This window comes from Toxoplasma gondii, chromosome XII (genome assembly GCF_000006565.2).
Source record: "Toxoplasma gondii ME49 chromosome XII, whole genome shotgun sequence".
Lineage (NCBI taxonomy): Eukaryota > Apicomplexa > Conoidasida > Eucoccidiorida > Sarcocystidae > Toxoplasma > Toxoplasma gondii.
In genome coordinates this window covers 5,213,634-5,225,962 of record NC_031480.1, presented here as the reverse complement: position 1 = coordinate 5,225,962, position 12,329 = coordinate 5,213,634, and the positions used below count along the sequence as shown (strand labels likewise).

Below are 12,329 nucleotides of genomic sequence, written 5' to 3'. Positions count from 1 at the left end.
CTGCAACACTTACCACCATGTAGATACAAGAAGAAATCGGAACTTCGACACATACACATAACGAAAAGGACCCAAAAATCTCTCTATACGGATACATATACATCCCTATATATATATATATATATATTATATAGATAATCGTGCACATTTAAGTAGAGGTTGAGAGAAAGAAGAGTGTATAGGAAGGGTAGAGGTGTGGCTGAGACACGCATGACATAGTTTTTTTTCCAGGAGTGGAGGAGCAGCGCGTAGTCAGTAAGGTAGCCGGCGCGTCGAGCTGATGAAGGTTCCACTGCCACGGCAAAGGTGGGGAGGCTGCGTCTGCTGTCTCCCTCACACCGGCTTCTGTCTCAACACCTGAAATCTTCTCCCGCGTTTTCGCTTTCTTGCTGGCGTAAACCGTGTCGTGTGAAACTGCCCGTCACGCCTACACCCCGAGAAACTCGCGGGACCCCAGGGGACGACTCCCGAGGACTCCATACGGCGGAGATGCGCATGCGAAGAATACATGTAGAGGGAGGGAGAGAACGAAAGAAAGCATTTCGAGAGAGAGATAAGAGGAAACACCGAGGGAGAGATGAGAAAGATACTCCAAAATGAATAGATTACCTCGCGGTTTCGGGAGAGGAACTTTCACTGGACGAATCTGTAGATTCACATTCAGTTGCTAAGCTTGCGCGAAGAGACAATCCAAACAGGATTTGCGATCCAATATCCTAGGACCCTTCGTAAACTCTTTTTTGGAGCACATGCAAACTACCAAGACAATTTTATCAAAACACACCGCCCTCCCGAGAGAGCGGGAAAAGGCAGATACTTTTCGCCAGAGAGCTCCTCCCAGAAGACCAAGATTGAAAGAACTTCACCGTCTCCCCTGTGAATCCATGTGCATTCGTTCTCTCTTTCGGACAAGGATTTCTCGTTTGTTTCTCTTTATACTTCCCTGTGGTGCATGTGGAGAATCGAGGAATTAGAAACGCACAGGCCACGCGTCTGCAAATGTCTCAGAATACCCGCGAAGTTCCCTCATAGACAGAACCGATTTACCACTCGACACGAACACTGGAGTAAGTGCATGCACAGTTATCGACTCGGAGTGCTCTGCTCCCCTTGAGTTTCCCAGCTTGAAGGTTGAAATAAACAGCCTGAATCAAATAAATTTACATGCATATATATATATATATATATATGCGCATGTACACGTATATAGAAATACATTCACAGATATATGAATATATAAACATGGAAATATATATATATATGAAAAATATACATGTGTAACTGTGTACTTGGATGGGATTGTCCGGGATCCTGGGTGTCTGCAGCGTTTTCAGCGTTTCCCTGTGTTTTTAGCACCTGAGGGAATAATGGGTCTCTCGTGTTTTCGCTAGGAGAGGAGATCGGCAGGCTCCGTCTTGGTCTGTTCATGCGATCTTTCGCGTTTCGGGGGTGCTTTCCATTCCTCGAGGAATGTCTCTTTCTCTCTGCCCTTGTTTGGCTTCTGTCTCGCATCTGGAGTCTGCTCGCAACTGCGCTCCCTCTGGTCGAGTTTTAGACCCTCCGAGTCCTCAAAAGAAAACAGAGAAGGAGCTGTGCCAGTCGGCAGTGCAGCCTCCCGCTCTACAGGTGTACAGACACCAGAGAGAAGAGCAGCAGCCGCATCCGGTGCCTCTCGAGAGTCGGAAGTCTTTCCTTCTTCTGTTGCTCTTCCGCTTTCTCCCTTGTTGTGTCTTTTTTCGTCTTCTTCTCCATGACCGTTTCCTTCTTCCTTGTGTCGTTTTTCGTCGCTGTGTGAGTTTCCTTTTTCGGGTCCTTCGTCGGCCTGTCGCGTGGACTCTTCGCCTTGGGGAGCAAGGTCGAGGAGTTCGATGTCGTCCGCGTGCGAGCTATCTCGTGCCGACTTCTCTGCTGCTGTTTTCACTGTTTCGCCGCCTGCTTGTGTCTCAAGAGTTTCACTCCACCACGGGTCTTCGGCTTCTCTCTCCCTGCCCTGCGCTGCGCTGCCCAGGTCCTCCGACACACCCCTTGAGTCTCCGTCCGAGCCTGCGTCGCCCGACGCCTGCGACGCATGCAAAAGAGTTTTGTAGAACGGCTCTGAAGAGAAGGAATCCCTGTCTTTCCCGGTGCGCCAGCTGCCTCCTCGCTGGCGCTCCGCGGCCTCCCGAACTGGGAAGCCACCCGTCGCCGGATCGAAACGCACCTCCACCCATGACGCCTCTTGAGGCGACACCGACGCAGCTGGAAGCGAAAAGGAAGCCGCGGAAGGCACAGAAGAAGAGTGAGACAACTCGGAAGAAGAAAGGGAACGTTCTTCTTGGCGACGACGAAGAGCCTCAGCAGCGAGGCCGGTGCCTGCCTCAGATGTCCCTGAAGGAAACCAAAGTGCAGAGAAAAGCAGGGAAGAGACCCACGAAGCGTCCAGATCGAGGGAAGAGGACACAGACACGAGATGGGATGCAGCGAAAGACAAACAGACACGAAAGAAAAGGAAACAAAATCAAACGCGCACAAACGTCCTCCAGAATCATCTCAAAAGCCACCTATCTCTCTCCCTCTCGTATCCACCTCTCCCCTTGTCGGCTTTACCCAGTTTTCGCCTTCTTTCTCATGAGTCTTTTCTGACTCGCTTGATAGACTCCACAGGAAATCGAGAGAGGCGTCGCGCCGCACTCAGCTAGTCAGTGAGCGAGAGAGAGGGACGAGCGCCAAGCGCTCGCTCCGTGATTGCCAGGGTTTGCGGTGAACCCAAGACGTAGAGGAAAAACGCGAGAAAACAATTCGCGCATTTTGAACTAAATGCGTTTACACTGCTCCAACGCTCTTGCCCGCCCTGGCGGAGGCACAGAGGCAAGTGCGACGTTTGGAGTTTTGGCAAACGACCTTGGAAACCTCTAAAAACCCTCTTCTCTGGCTGTTTCTCTGTGTCTTCTCGCTGGCTTACGCTGTGTGGCTGCAGGGGCAAGGACCTCGAAGCCTTCCTCGCCTGGCTTCGTTTCCCCCCGCTTGCTGCTTTCTCGCCGTTCTTCCTCTCGCTGGTGCAGCGCGGCCCGAGTGATGAGGCTCTCTGGAACTCGCTCTTCTCCTCGGTGCCTCGCCTCCAGCAGGCTAGCAGAAGAGGAAGAAGATCCGCAGCTTTTTAGCGAAGAACAAGCAAGAGCTGCAGAAGAAGAGAAGGACGCTGACTTGGGGAGCTCGGCAGGCTTCCTGTCCCCGATGGCGGCCTGGGCTTTGCCGCTCGAGGCGCCTTTCTTCGCGCGGAACTTCTCCAAAGCTCCTTTGATTTCAGTGATTCTCCGGTGAACAATTTCGCGTGTGCGAACCAGCGGCGGTAGGGTTGCACCCTTCAGCGGCACGAGTGCTTCTGCATTCTGGAAAAATGACATCACGCGCAAAACGGGATCTGCCCAGGTGAGGTGTATGCATCTGTGCAGGCGGATCAAACGCCGGGGAGACGAGAGACCCAGAACAGTGGAAGGAAACGAGTTCGGAAGCGAACAGGAGAAGCACTGGGAAGAGAGGAGAGGGAGAAACAGCAGAGGCAAAGCGAACGCAGACGAGCAAACAGAAGGAAGCAGAGCAGGCGAAGGATACTGTGAAGAAAAAGAGAGAGGAGAGAGGAAACAGGTTTGCAACACAAGGTCACCCAGAGAGAGTCGGGGGCCCGTCGACAGAGAGGTGGAGGAGATCCTTCAACGGAACAGAGAGAAAGGGAAGGCAGGAGCAAAAGGAGACAGCACTCCAGAGCCCCGCCAGGTCGGGAGAGAAGCAAGAGAAAAGGCCAGCAATCACTTCTGAGACGGGAGCGTTTGGAAGTTCTTTCTGAAGATAGCTGCACATTTTGGTGGATAGACTTCGTCTTGCAAGCAGTTAAGACGAAGAGCTCGAGAGCTCCAGAACAGAGGCTGAAAAGAATCCGAACTGACGAACCCCCGGATGACGCTTTTCCTGCTTTTCTTAATTCAAGCGTAAAGTCAGGAAAAATCAGAGTCCGCATCGCTGCAGTCCGAAACCGAGAAACCGCTTGAACTGATCTGGAAACAGTTCCACGCAATTTTCGCGACTCGAGTTCTCCCGGTGCGCTCGGACCCCCAGACGGAGCAAGAGGAAGTCGACGCTGGATTCTGAAGCCAGGCGTCGCGTTCCCTTCCAGCAGCCTAGTGCCCTGGAGGCGCGAGGAGTGCACCGCTTGAGCGCTCTATCGGGAAGCGTTTCTTCTCGAGCACCGGTCGACAGGAAGCGTCCAATAAAACGCATGGAAAGAACGAGAAGCCATGTGGTTTTCAAGCGCGCAAGGACAGCCGGCCTCTGCACGCCGCGACGCGAGTTCCACGACTCGCCCCGTCTTGTAAATCTCTGAGCAAAAAACAGGAAGTCTTGCTCTTGACGGCGAGACATGCAGACCCGCGCTTCTCGAGAAGGTGCACCTTCATCCTTCTCGGTTCCCTCGATCTGTCTCAATTTTGGGAGTGCGTCAGTCTCGTTTTCTCAGTTTTTTTGTCCCTCCGGACTTCTCAGTTTTTTTCCGTGGTTTGAGCCTGTTTTGAGTTGTCTCCGTTCTCGGACGCCTTTCTGCTCACCCTAATGTCGAAAATGATATCTCTCCACTTGGTCGAGACGGATGGTGTGTTTTGCATTGCGTCCAGATCTGCGACGGCCTGCAGAGCGCATGCGACAAAGTCGGACGTCAACTTTGTCTCAAAGGGGTTCTTCACACTCATAGAGGTCGCCGAGATCCGACCGCTCTCTGGGTCAAGACACAGGTCTCGCGAAATACGTTCTTTGTTCGACTTCTCCCAGCTTTCTATCAACGCAGAAAGAGCGAAAAATGCGCCTCACCTGAACCATCGTGCGGGCGAGTCCCTTCTTGTCGAGAAGCCCCAAATCCACAGCACGCCGGGCAGCTCGAATGTACGTCCTGAACCAAATACACAGAAACATCGGACAGTCCTCGGGGACAGTACGCATTTACATTCGTGCACTCGAATAGTTCATTCACACCCATTCAGGTTCACATGTATCCAAATTTCTATATAAGCTATATACAAACATGCAGATAAATATATATATATATATATATATACAGGTACGTGCGTTCGCATGTGGACACACGACTTCTCCACGACTGACCAGCAAAATAACCGATATATATAATATATATACATATATATATATATACGTGCATATGCAAATATATATATATATATATATATATAAATACATATATGCGCTGAGAGTGATGCGTCAGAGGAAAGGCAGGGAGAGAGGAAGCAACAGCACAGATCAAGAAAGATATCTGTACAGATGCACATTCACATACACCTACCAACATATATACATATATATATATATATATATATATATGTGGTAGTAGGAATAGGACGAGATGTGGAGTCGGTTGTTGTGCGGGGCTGGTGTGTTTACCTGAAGAAGACAGTCGGGACGCCGTTAACGAAGTAGTCTTGAGGCATTTTTGAGTTGCGTCCGTAGTCTCCGACGTAGTGGAGAAAGACGGCTTTCAAGGTGTGCGGCATTTGCCGAGCCATCATCTCTCCAGCGTGGCGATCCATTTCTCCAGTGTCGCCTATCCATACGTATCTGGAAAAGCAGTCGAAACAGGCAAATGCCGAGGCGAGATCTGTTGCGAAGGCCAAACACTCTGGACACAGAGAGGACACAAAATCCGCCAGAGAACGAAAACAAGAGGAGTCCCATTTGCAGAGCGTCCGCGACCCCCAGACCGTCACCGCACTCTTAGGATAGAAGGGAGAAAAGCGAGCAGGGCAAGGCAGGCCGCCGATCTTCGCTGAGTTCGACAGCCTCGACGAATGCGCAGGTGTCTCGTTCGCCGGAATTTCCTGGGGCCTTTCACTTCCTTTCCTTCCTCTGATTTGTTCGGAGACAGACAGACGAATTCCTACGCTTCTGCAGAAACTGACTGGGCACCAAAGTGCGGCTCGTGTCACAATCCTCCACTCCAGGAAGTGTGGGCCTCGGAAGGAAGACGAGATTTCCAGGCCTCTGTCCAGTTTGACTACCTAAACTTGTCGACTCGAGATATCTCGCAGCGACCAGCGAAAGCTAGAAGACCACAGAGCCGAGCCGGGAACTTTTTTTGACTCTCGGTCCCGTAGGCGTCCGACACCCGAGTTCTGGACGAGGAGGCAGTGCCTGGGCGCCACACTGAACTGCGCGGTAGAGTTTAAAACGCGGAGGAGCTCCGCGTCACACGGCATTCAGGTTGTCGGAGCACGCATGCATGCATTAGTTGGCACCCAGCTGGTTGCTGAGAAACACTCACGAGCCGAAAGGGTGACTTCGGAATCTCAGGGGTGTGCGACAGAACTACTGGCCAGCGTCGATACGGCTGTTGCTGTTCAGATGCACCCTAGAGAGCACTCCACGTGATGCGCAGGAGAGACGCAGCAAGACGCGGCGAGACCCAAGACCGTCAGTCCTCAGGCGCGCTGAAGAAAGAGTCTGTGGCATTCGTCTGCAGCTGCGAGGCCGCTGCGTCTGGAGCTACGGGCACTAGGAAGCAGGTTGATTGCGCGCGCTCTGAAGACAGAAGAGAGAGGATTGCGAACAAGACTTACTTGATGTTGGGGTGCGTGGCGGATAGCTTGGAATGGAGCAGGAGAAGATTCTCGAACTTCCTCTTGCCTTTCTCGCTCGGAAAAATCCATTCATTCAGAGTTGAATATAACACTCTGAGGGCATTGGAGGGAGAACAAGAAAACACAGAGGGTTTTTGCGGGCCCTCTGAGAGAGGTCAGGGGAGAGAGATTTCGCTTTTCAGTGGGTCTCTGTCTCCTTCAGAATGGTCCCTTTTTGTGTCTCTGCGCGTTTGTCCTTTTCCCTTGCTTCCTTTCTCAGGCCGCTGCTTCACGAGTCTTCGAAAGGTCTCCCGCCCGGGTCCCCCATCTTTACGAAAACACACGCAGGATCTCAGATTTACATCCGTTTGTGCTGAGTAAACTTTCGTACACGTCGTCTCGTTAAGGAAGTTCCAAATCACAGTTTCGCGTCAGACATGCATGCTCTGCAGTGGAGAAAGGATTCCGGCTCAAGCCGGGGGTTCGCCAGTTTGATGTGATCAACATGTCGGGGAAGCACCAGTGACGGTGAAGCTTGGAACTAGCGTAGAAGCACAGAAGTTTGAGTCGCATTCCGTTTTTCCTTCTGGAAGGCGGAGCCCAAGCATTTTCCCCCTCACTTGTTTTTGCAGTCAATGCCCCAGCCTCGAATCCCGCGGCGCAGCGCCGTCTCGCGCAGCTTTTGGTTCAACACACTGTCCGCCGTAATCGGCACCTGTTTCGACAAGAGCACCACAGACCCTGTCGTTTTCCGTCCACGCACATGCATACCTACTTCACGCAGACATCCGCGCAAATGCAGACAACGATTACTGGTGCACAAATACAAATTTGCAGGTCCAGACGACACAGAAATTCGTCTGCTTCGTCTCTCACCAGATGTCTATCCATTAGCAAGTCTGAGTTCCCATCCCCTCCATACATATATATGTATATATATGTGTATATACAAGCATATATACATATACATATGTATGTATATATACAGAGAAAGATACATAGAGAGAGGCAGATACATATAGAGAAAGAAAGAGAGGTATAGATGGGCAGATCTAGATCGACACAGAGACAGAGATAAAAGCAGATCTCTACGAGTAGACGCGCGCGATGGCCTGAGAACGGAGAGAAGCTTTTTACTTGAGGAATTCGAGCGGTGAGGACTCCGAGGGAAAGAGGGCGCTGACTGGGGCGCAGACCGTGACAAGACAACTCGAAGAGAAATTGGAAACAGCCGGGATAGAAGGTTCCTCTCTCGTACTGAGTGTCGATGCCACCGAGGGAGACGGAGAGGAAGGTCACGCCTCCACTGGACCGAATGGTGTCGTCAATGTCCACCAGGACCTGCGAGCGACAGCGAAAAAGACCGACGCATGCAGAGCAGAAAAAGCGAGACAAAAACAGCGATGAGACACGGAAGAGGCAGGGATGTGGTAGAAGGCAAGAAGAGAGAGGACGGACAGACATCACGCAACACACGTCAAAACGCTCCAGTGAAGATCAGCTGAGCCAGCGGTGGGATGGCACGACTCTCGCGAAAAGGCGTTGTTTGATGTTTAAGAAGAAAACACCAGAGAAAACACAGTGACCGCTCCAAATCGTAAGAACGCGCGAAAAGGGACAGAGCACAGTCGATACAAAAGCCATCCCCTTACGGATCGATGCCAACGAAAAACTTGGTCAGCTTCTCCGACACCGACAGTGGAATATCCTTACGCCGTTCTCCACAAAAGCCTAGGCCTCTATAAACGCTAAAGCCGAAAATGCTAAACCTTGAAACTAGAAACCGTGAATCTAAAGCTCCTAAACTTTAAACCGAGAGGGTCCAAACCTAGAAATCCTAAACCTAGGACCCCTGAACCTACAAATTCTATACCTCAAAATCCTGAAGGCGGAACCTGGAAAGCCTAAACCCTGAGCGTTTGCTCCACGGACCGATGCACCTGGGTCCCGTTCAGACGCCAGTGCGACTGGAAGCGACTCTGCATCTGTCTTGCTCTCGGCATTTCTCCCGAAGGCAAAACTCTTTTATTCTATGCGCACGATTCCTCCGTAAGGTACACCTTGGTAGACTGGCGACTTGTGTCCTATTCTGTCGAGTGAGGTCTACCTGCCTACGGAGCCAATAGTTTTGTGACCCTACGTGTGGAGAAGGCGTGAGGTCTGGTGGGGTACTGAAACAGGAACCCGTCACTCCACTCGAGCAAAGCAAAGGTCTTTAGATTTCCACGAGACTAAGTCTTGGACAGGCTCGGCCGCGTCCTCCTGGGAGTATATATCCTGAGTTGGACTCTCCTCGTTTCAATCTTGAAGGGCGTTGTTTTTTACTGGTACCACGTTCCTCTATGCCAGCAGAACGTCCCGTTACGGTGGTTACGAGTACTGTACAAACAGAATCAGCTGAGCTCCGTGCAGGACTATAATCAAGGAAATCAAGGCGACCTGGGGCACTAGCTACGAGGGTCCATTTCCACGAACACTCGAACCTCTGCTTAGACGGAGTACGTGATTACCTGCAGGTCTCCGTACTGAGCAGGTTGCTTCACTTCTTCGTCTGCGCCGTCAGAAGAGGCACTGGTGACACGCTTCAACGTCCTCTGCTTTGCCACCGATTCGTTCGACCGGAAACTCTCCCTGTCATCTATGGCCTCGTCGCCCTCGCGATGCCGAGAGAGTCGCTGCGGGCCAACCGCCCCCACGGGGGCCGACGAGGAAGAGGCGACGTCCCCAGGGAGAAAGCCCGCCTGATTCCGCTCAGACCCCATAGCCTTGAGAGAATCATGAAGTTTGCCAGAATCTGAACGTTTACTGGAGTCACTTTGTTTATTAGGATCGTAGTGTTTGTTAGAATCGTAAACTCTGCAAGAATCAGGATGTCTGCTAGAATCAGAACGCTTATTAGGCTCAGGCTTCTTCGGGGTGGCTTGATCGAAGAAAGCGGCGTAGGAGAGCTGGCGATGAGGGTCGGAAGGCCCTGGAGGTTGAGGGCAGGACTGCGTGGAGCACCGGGCGAGACTGGCAGGGTCGCGAGACAAAGAGGAACGAACAGACTGGGGATAAGAGGAAAGCGAGACGTAGCCAGGAGCTGCGGGAGAGCTGCGATTCGCAGTGGACCCAGGGTGCTGCAGCCGAGAGGAGATGGGTGGGTGCGGTGAGGCCAACACGCGCCGGTGGAAGCCCGAACGCGTATACGTGAAGTCAAAGTCGAAACATTTTGGGTCTGAAGATGCATGCGCTAAACCTGGGAGTGCCTGCCGCGAACGTGTGTCCGGTGCCGGCAGCGTCATCGACTTTGATATGCCAGGAGAAGAGGAAGACGGGAGGGAATTTGAGAACAGATCCGAGGAGGAGAAGGTTGCGGGAGAGAATGAAGAAGAAAAAGAGGAGGTAGAAGAAAAAGACAAAGAAGGCGAAGAAGAAGGGAAGGTATCGGGCACAGAGAGGGATCTGGAAGCGACCTGTAGCGACGGGGGTGCCCGGGAGGTAACGGCAGCTTGACCCGCAGTGCAGCCCGGCAAAGAGACCTGTGAAGCAAAGGAAGGGAGCCGTTGGTTCTCCACACTTTTCCCAGTGTTCCCAGAACCTCTAGAAGCCGACGAGAGATGAGAAACCTTGCCAATTTCCTCGCTGCGCATTCGCGGCATGTGCGGTCTGTTCGGTCCATGCGAGGTCTCTGGCGACGGTTTCGCGGCAGGCTGAAACTGCGGTGCAGAGAATCCCTCTGTCTCTGTCTGGCAGCCCGGAAACCGCGGTCCGTCTTCGAAGGCTCCTGCCGCCTTGCTGGAGGACCTTTGGCAGTTGCTTGTCCTCACTCGCAACTTCTCGCCTTCCGCAACGCCCCATACATCCTCGGCAAGCTGCGCCTTCTGCGCTCCTTCGGAGTGTGCACTTGGGAACCCCCCCTGTCCCTGTTGTCTCTGTGCCTCTCCCTTCTTCGCCTCCTCCGCGTCTCCCTCGTTCGAGAAGGCCCCCGGCGAGAAAGGCGAGAGAGACGAAGAAGGGACGCTGCGGGCGCCAGCCAGAGAGGAGAAAGGCGAGGGAGAGGAAGCTTCGTCTTGGTCTGCCGCGCGCGAAGGGGGAAAAAGCGTCGTCGCTCCTGGCTGGGACAAGTCGACCCAGGCCCCCAGGTCTTCCCGTCGATCCTCAGCGCCTTCCATCACAGCGCCCGAGAGAAGCAGCGGACACAAAGGAGAAAAGAGAGAGACAGACGGCGAGCGAAGAGGAATACGGACAGGAAGACAAGGAACAGGAAAGAAGGAGGAAAGGAGGAATGACGAAGAGGAAGAAGAGGAAAAAAAGAAGACTGTGTAGAGAAAGAGGAACAGGTCCAGTAAAGGAAAGCGAGACCGGTAGCTGAGGAGGGAAGAAGAATACCAATTCGCCTAACGCAGCCTCTTTACCTGTAGGGGAATCGGACGCTTTCGCTTCCCATACGACGAAAGTCGAGAGGCAGTCGCCGGGCGGTGGCGTCTTCAGGCTGAGACAGAAAACCTGTCTGGTTGACTTGGATGACAAGAAAGACAACAGGCAGCGGAGCGAAGAGTGAGGTGTACCAGACACATCCCTCAGACGCGTTTCATGTGGGTCGCGGATGAACAAAACCTGGAAGGTTAACAGAGATCGGCAGCGCAGACTCAAAAACGTTGTCTTTTCTCTATGCGTCTAGACGTTCTTTCTGTCTCGCCAAAGGGTCTGCATGCGTTCCCGATGCAATCTCGACAAGGGACGAAGAGCGACAGCGCCTGCGTTCAGTCGGTAAATTTCCTTTTCCCAAGCCTCACTGGCTCTTTTTGGCTACGAAAGCGGTGCCTGTGGAAAAACGGCGTCTTTCTCTGGTCTTGTTTGGTGAACTCGACTTAAAACCCCGCGGGACCAGTCCACGAGAAAATGCCAGCAAGAGAGTTCTGTCAGCTGGGACGGCGGGATGAAAATGGAAAAACGGGAAGAGGAGCGTCGATTCGCTCCTCTTCTTCGAGCAGGCTACAGACTCGGCACAGCGGCCATTTTCCCGTGTACCAGCTGCACAGATAGCATGGTATTCACTTGGATAGTATCCTTTCTAGAGATAGTCTGTACGGAATACACAGACGCACTCTTGTCGACTCGACACCTGTTGTTGTGTACACGAGCGACAATTCTGCAGCCCTCTCGAGGTCACTGACTCCAGGGGTCTGCCGTTCTGCCGCTTTTCCTCCACGGAGCCCGCTAGTCTTTCGTCTCGAGTCTCCTGATCTTCATACGCAGGCAGAGAGAGAACGCAGCAGAGAACCTGGACGAAGAACTGGTGAGAAAACCTCCGTATTCTTGCATAGAAAAACTGCTTCCCCTGTTTCTGGGGTTGAACAGGACAAGCGCATGCGTCGCCTTCTTCTTTTTCCCTCCTCCCTGGTCAACAAGACAAAAGACAAAGCGACCGCGAAGGATGCCGGGTGTCTGCATCGGTTCTCTTCCCGTGTGTTTGCATCCGTCTGACAGCCTCAGCAGTTTGCTCTGTAATTTCCGCAGCTTCTTTGTGCTGTATGGACACGAGGAAGACAGCGAGGTGGCGGGTGGAGCAGCCGCGAGGAGGCAGCCAGTTTCGGCACAATTCACAAGCTTGCAAAATTATTGCGGTTTTCTCCAGTTTTTCTCCAGTTCTTCGAAAGCATTTTTGCTTGCCGATCCTTTCGAATGTCTGAGGAGCAGGACTCCGGCAAACTCCCGTGGACAAAGCATGCAGAGCACGTTTTCGCTCGCGCC

General features: G+C 52.6%; 1 protein-coding gene across 1 annotated transcript; it reads right to left on the bottom strand.

The window, feature by feature from the left end:
* Positions 1-141: 141 nt before the first annotated feature.
* TGME49_250790 (hypothetical protein) lies at positions 142-12,303 on the bottom strand. The gene is made up of 9 exons (XM_002367320.2): positions 9,104-12,303; positions 7,731-7,934; positions 7,214-7,308; positions 6,594-6,707; positions 5,422-5,595; positions 4,837-4,915; positions 4,578-4,655; positions 2,942-3,368; positions 142-2,367 (listed from the first exon to the last, which is right to left on the bottom strand). Exons 1-9 carry the CDS (start codon positions 10,745-10,747, stop codon positions 1,388-1,390), a joined length of 3,795 nt encoding a protein of 1,264 aa, XP_002367361.1. The 5' UTR covers positions 10,748-12,303; the 3' UTR covers positions 142-1,387.
* Positions 12,304-12,329: the final 26 nt, after the last annotated feature.

Bases quoted from the DNA above. Each gene is read 5' to 3' on its own strand.
- TGME49_250790 (XM_002367320.2), bottom strand. From the start codon at position 10,747: ATGGAAGGCGCTGAGGATCGACGGGAAGACCTGGGGGCCTGGGTCGAC. The intron at 4,916-5,421 runs GTAAACACACCA...TATTTGGTTCAG, and splicing joins GTCCCGACTGTCTTCTTCAG to GACGTACATTCGAGCTGCCC. The intron at 3,369-4,577 runs GTGAGCAGAAAG...TCATTTTTCCAG, and splicing joins ATATCATTTTCGACATTAGG to AATGCAGAAGCACTCGTGCC.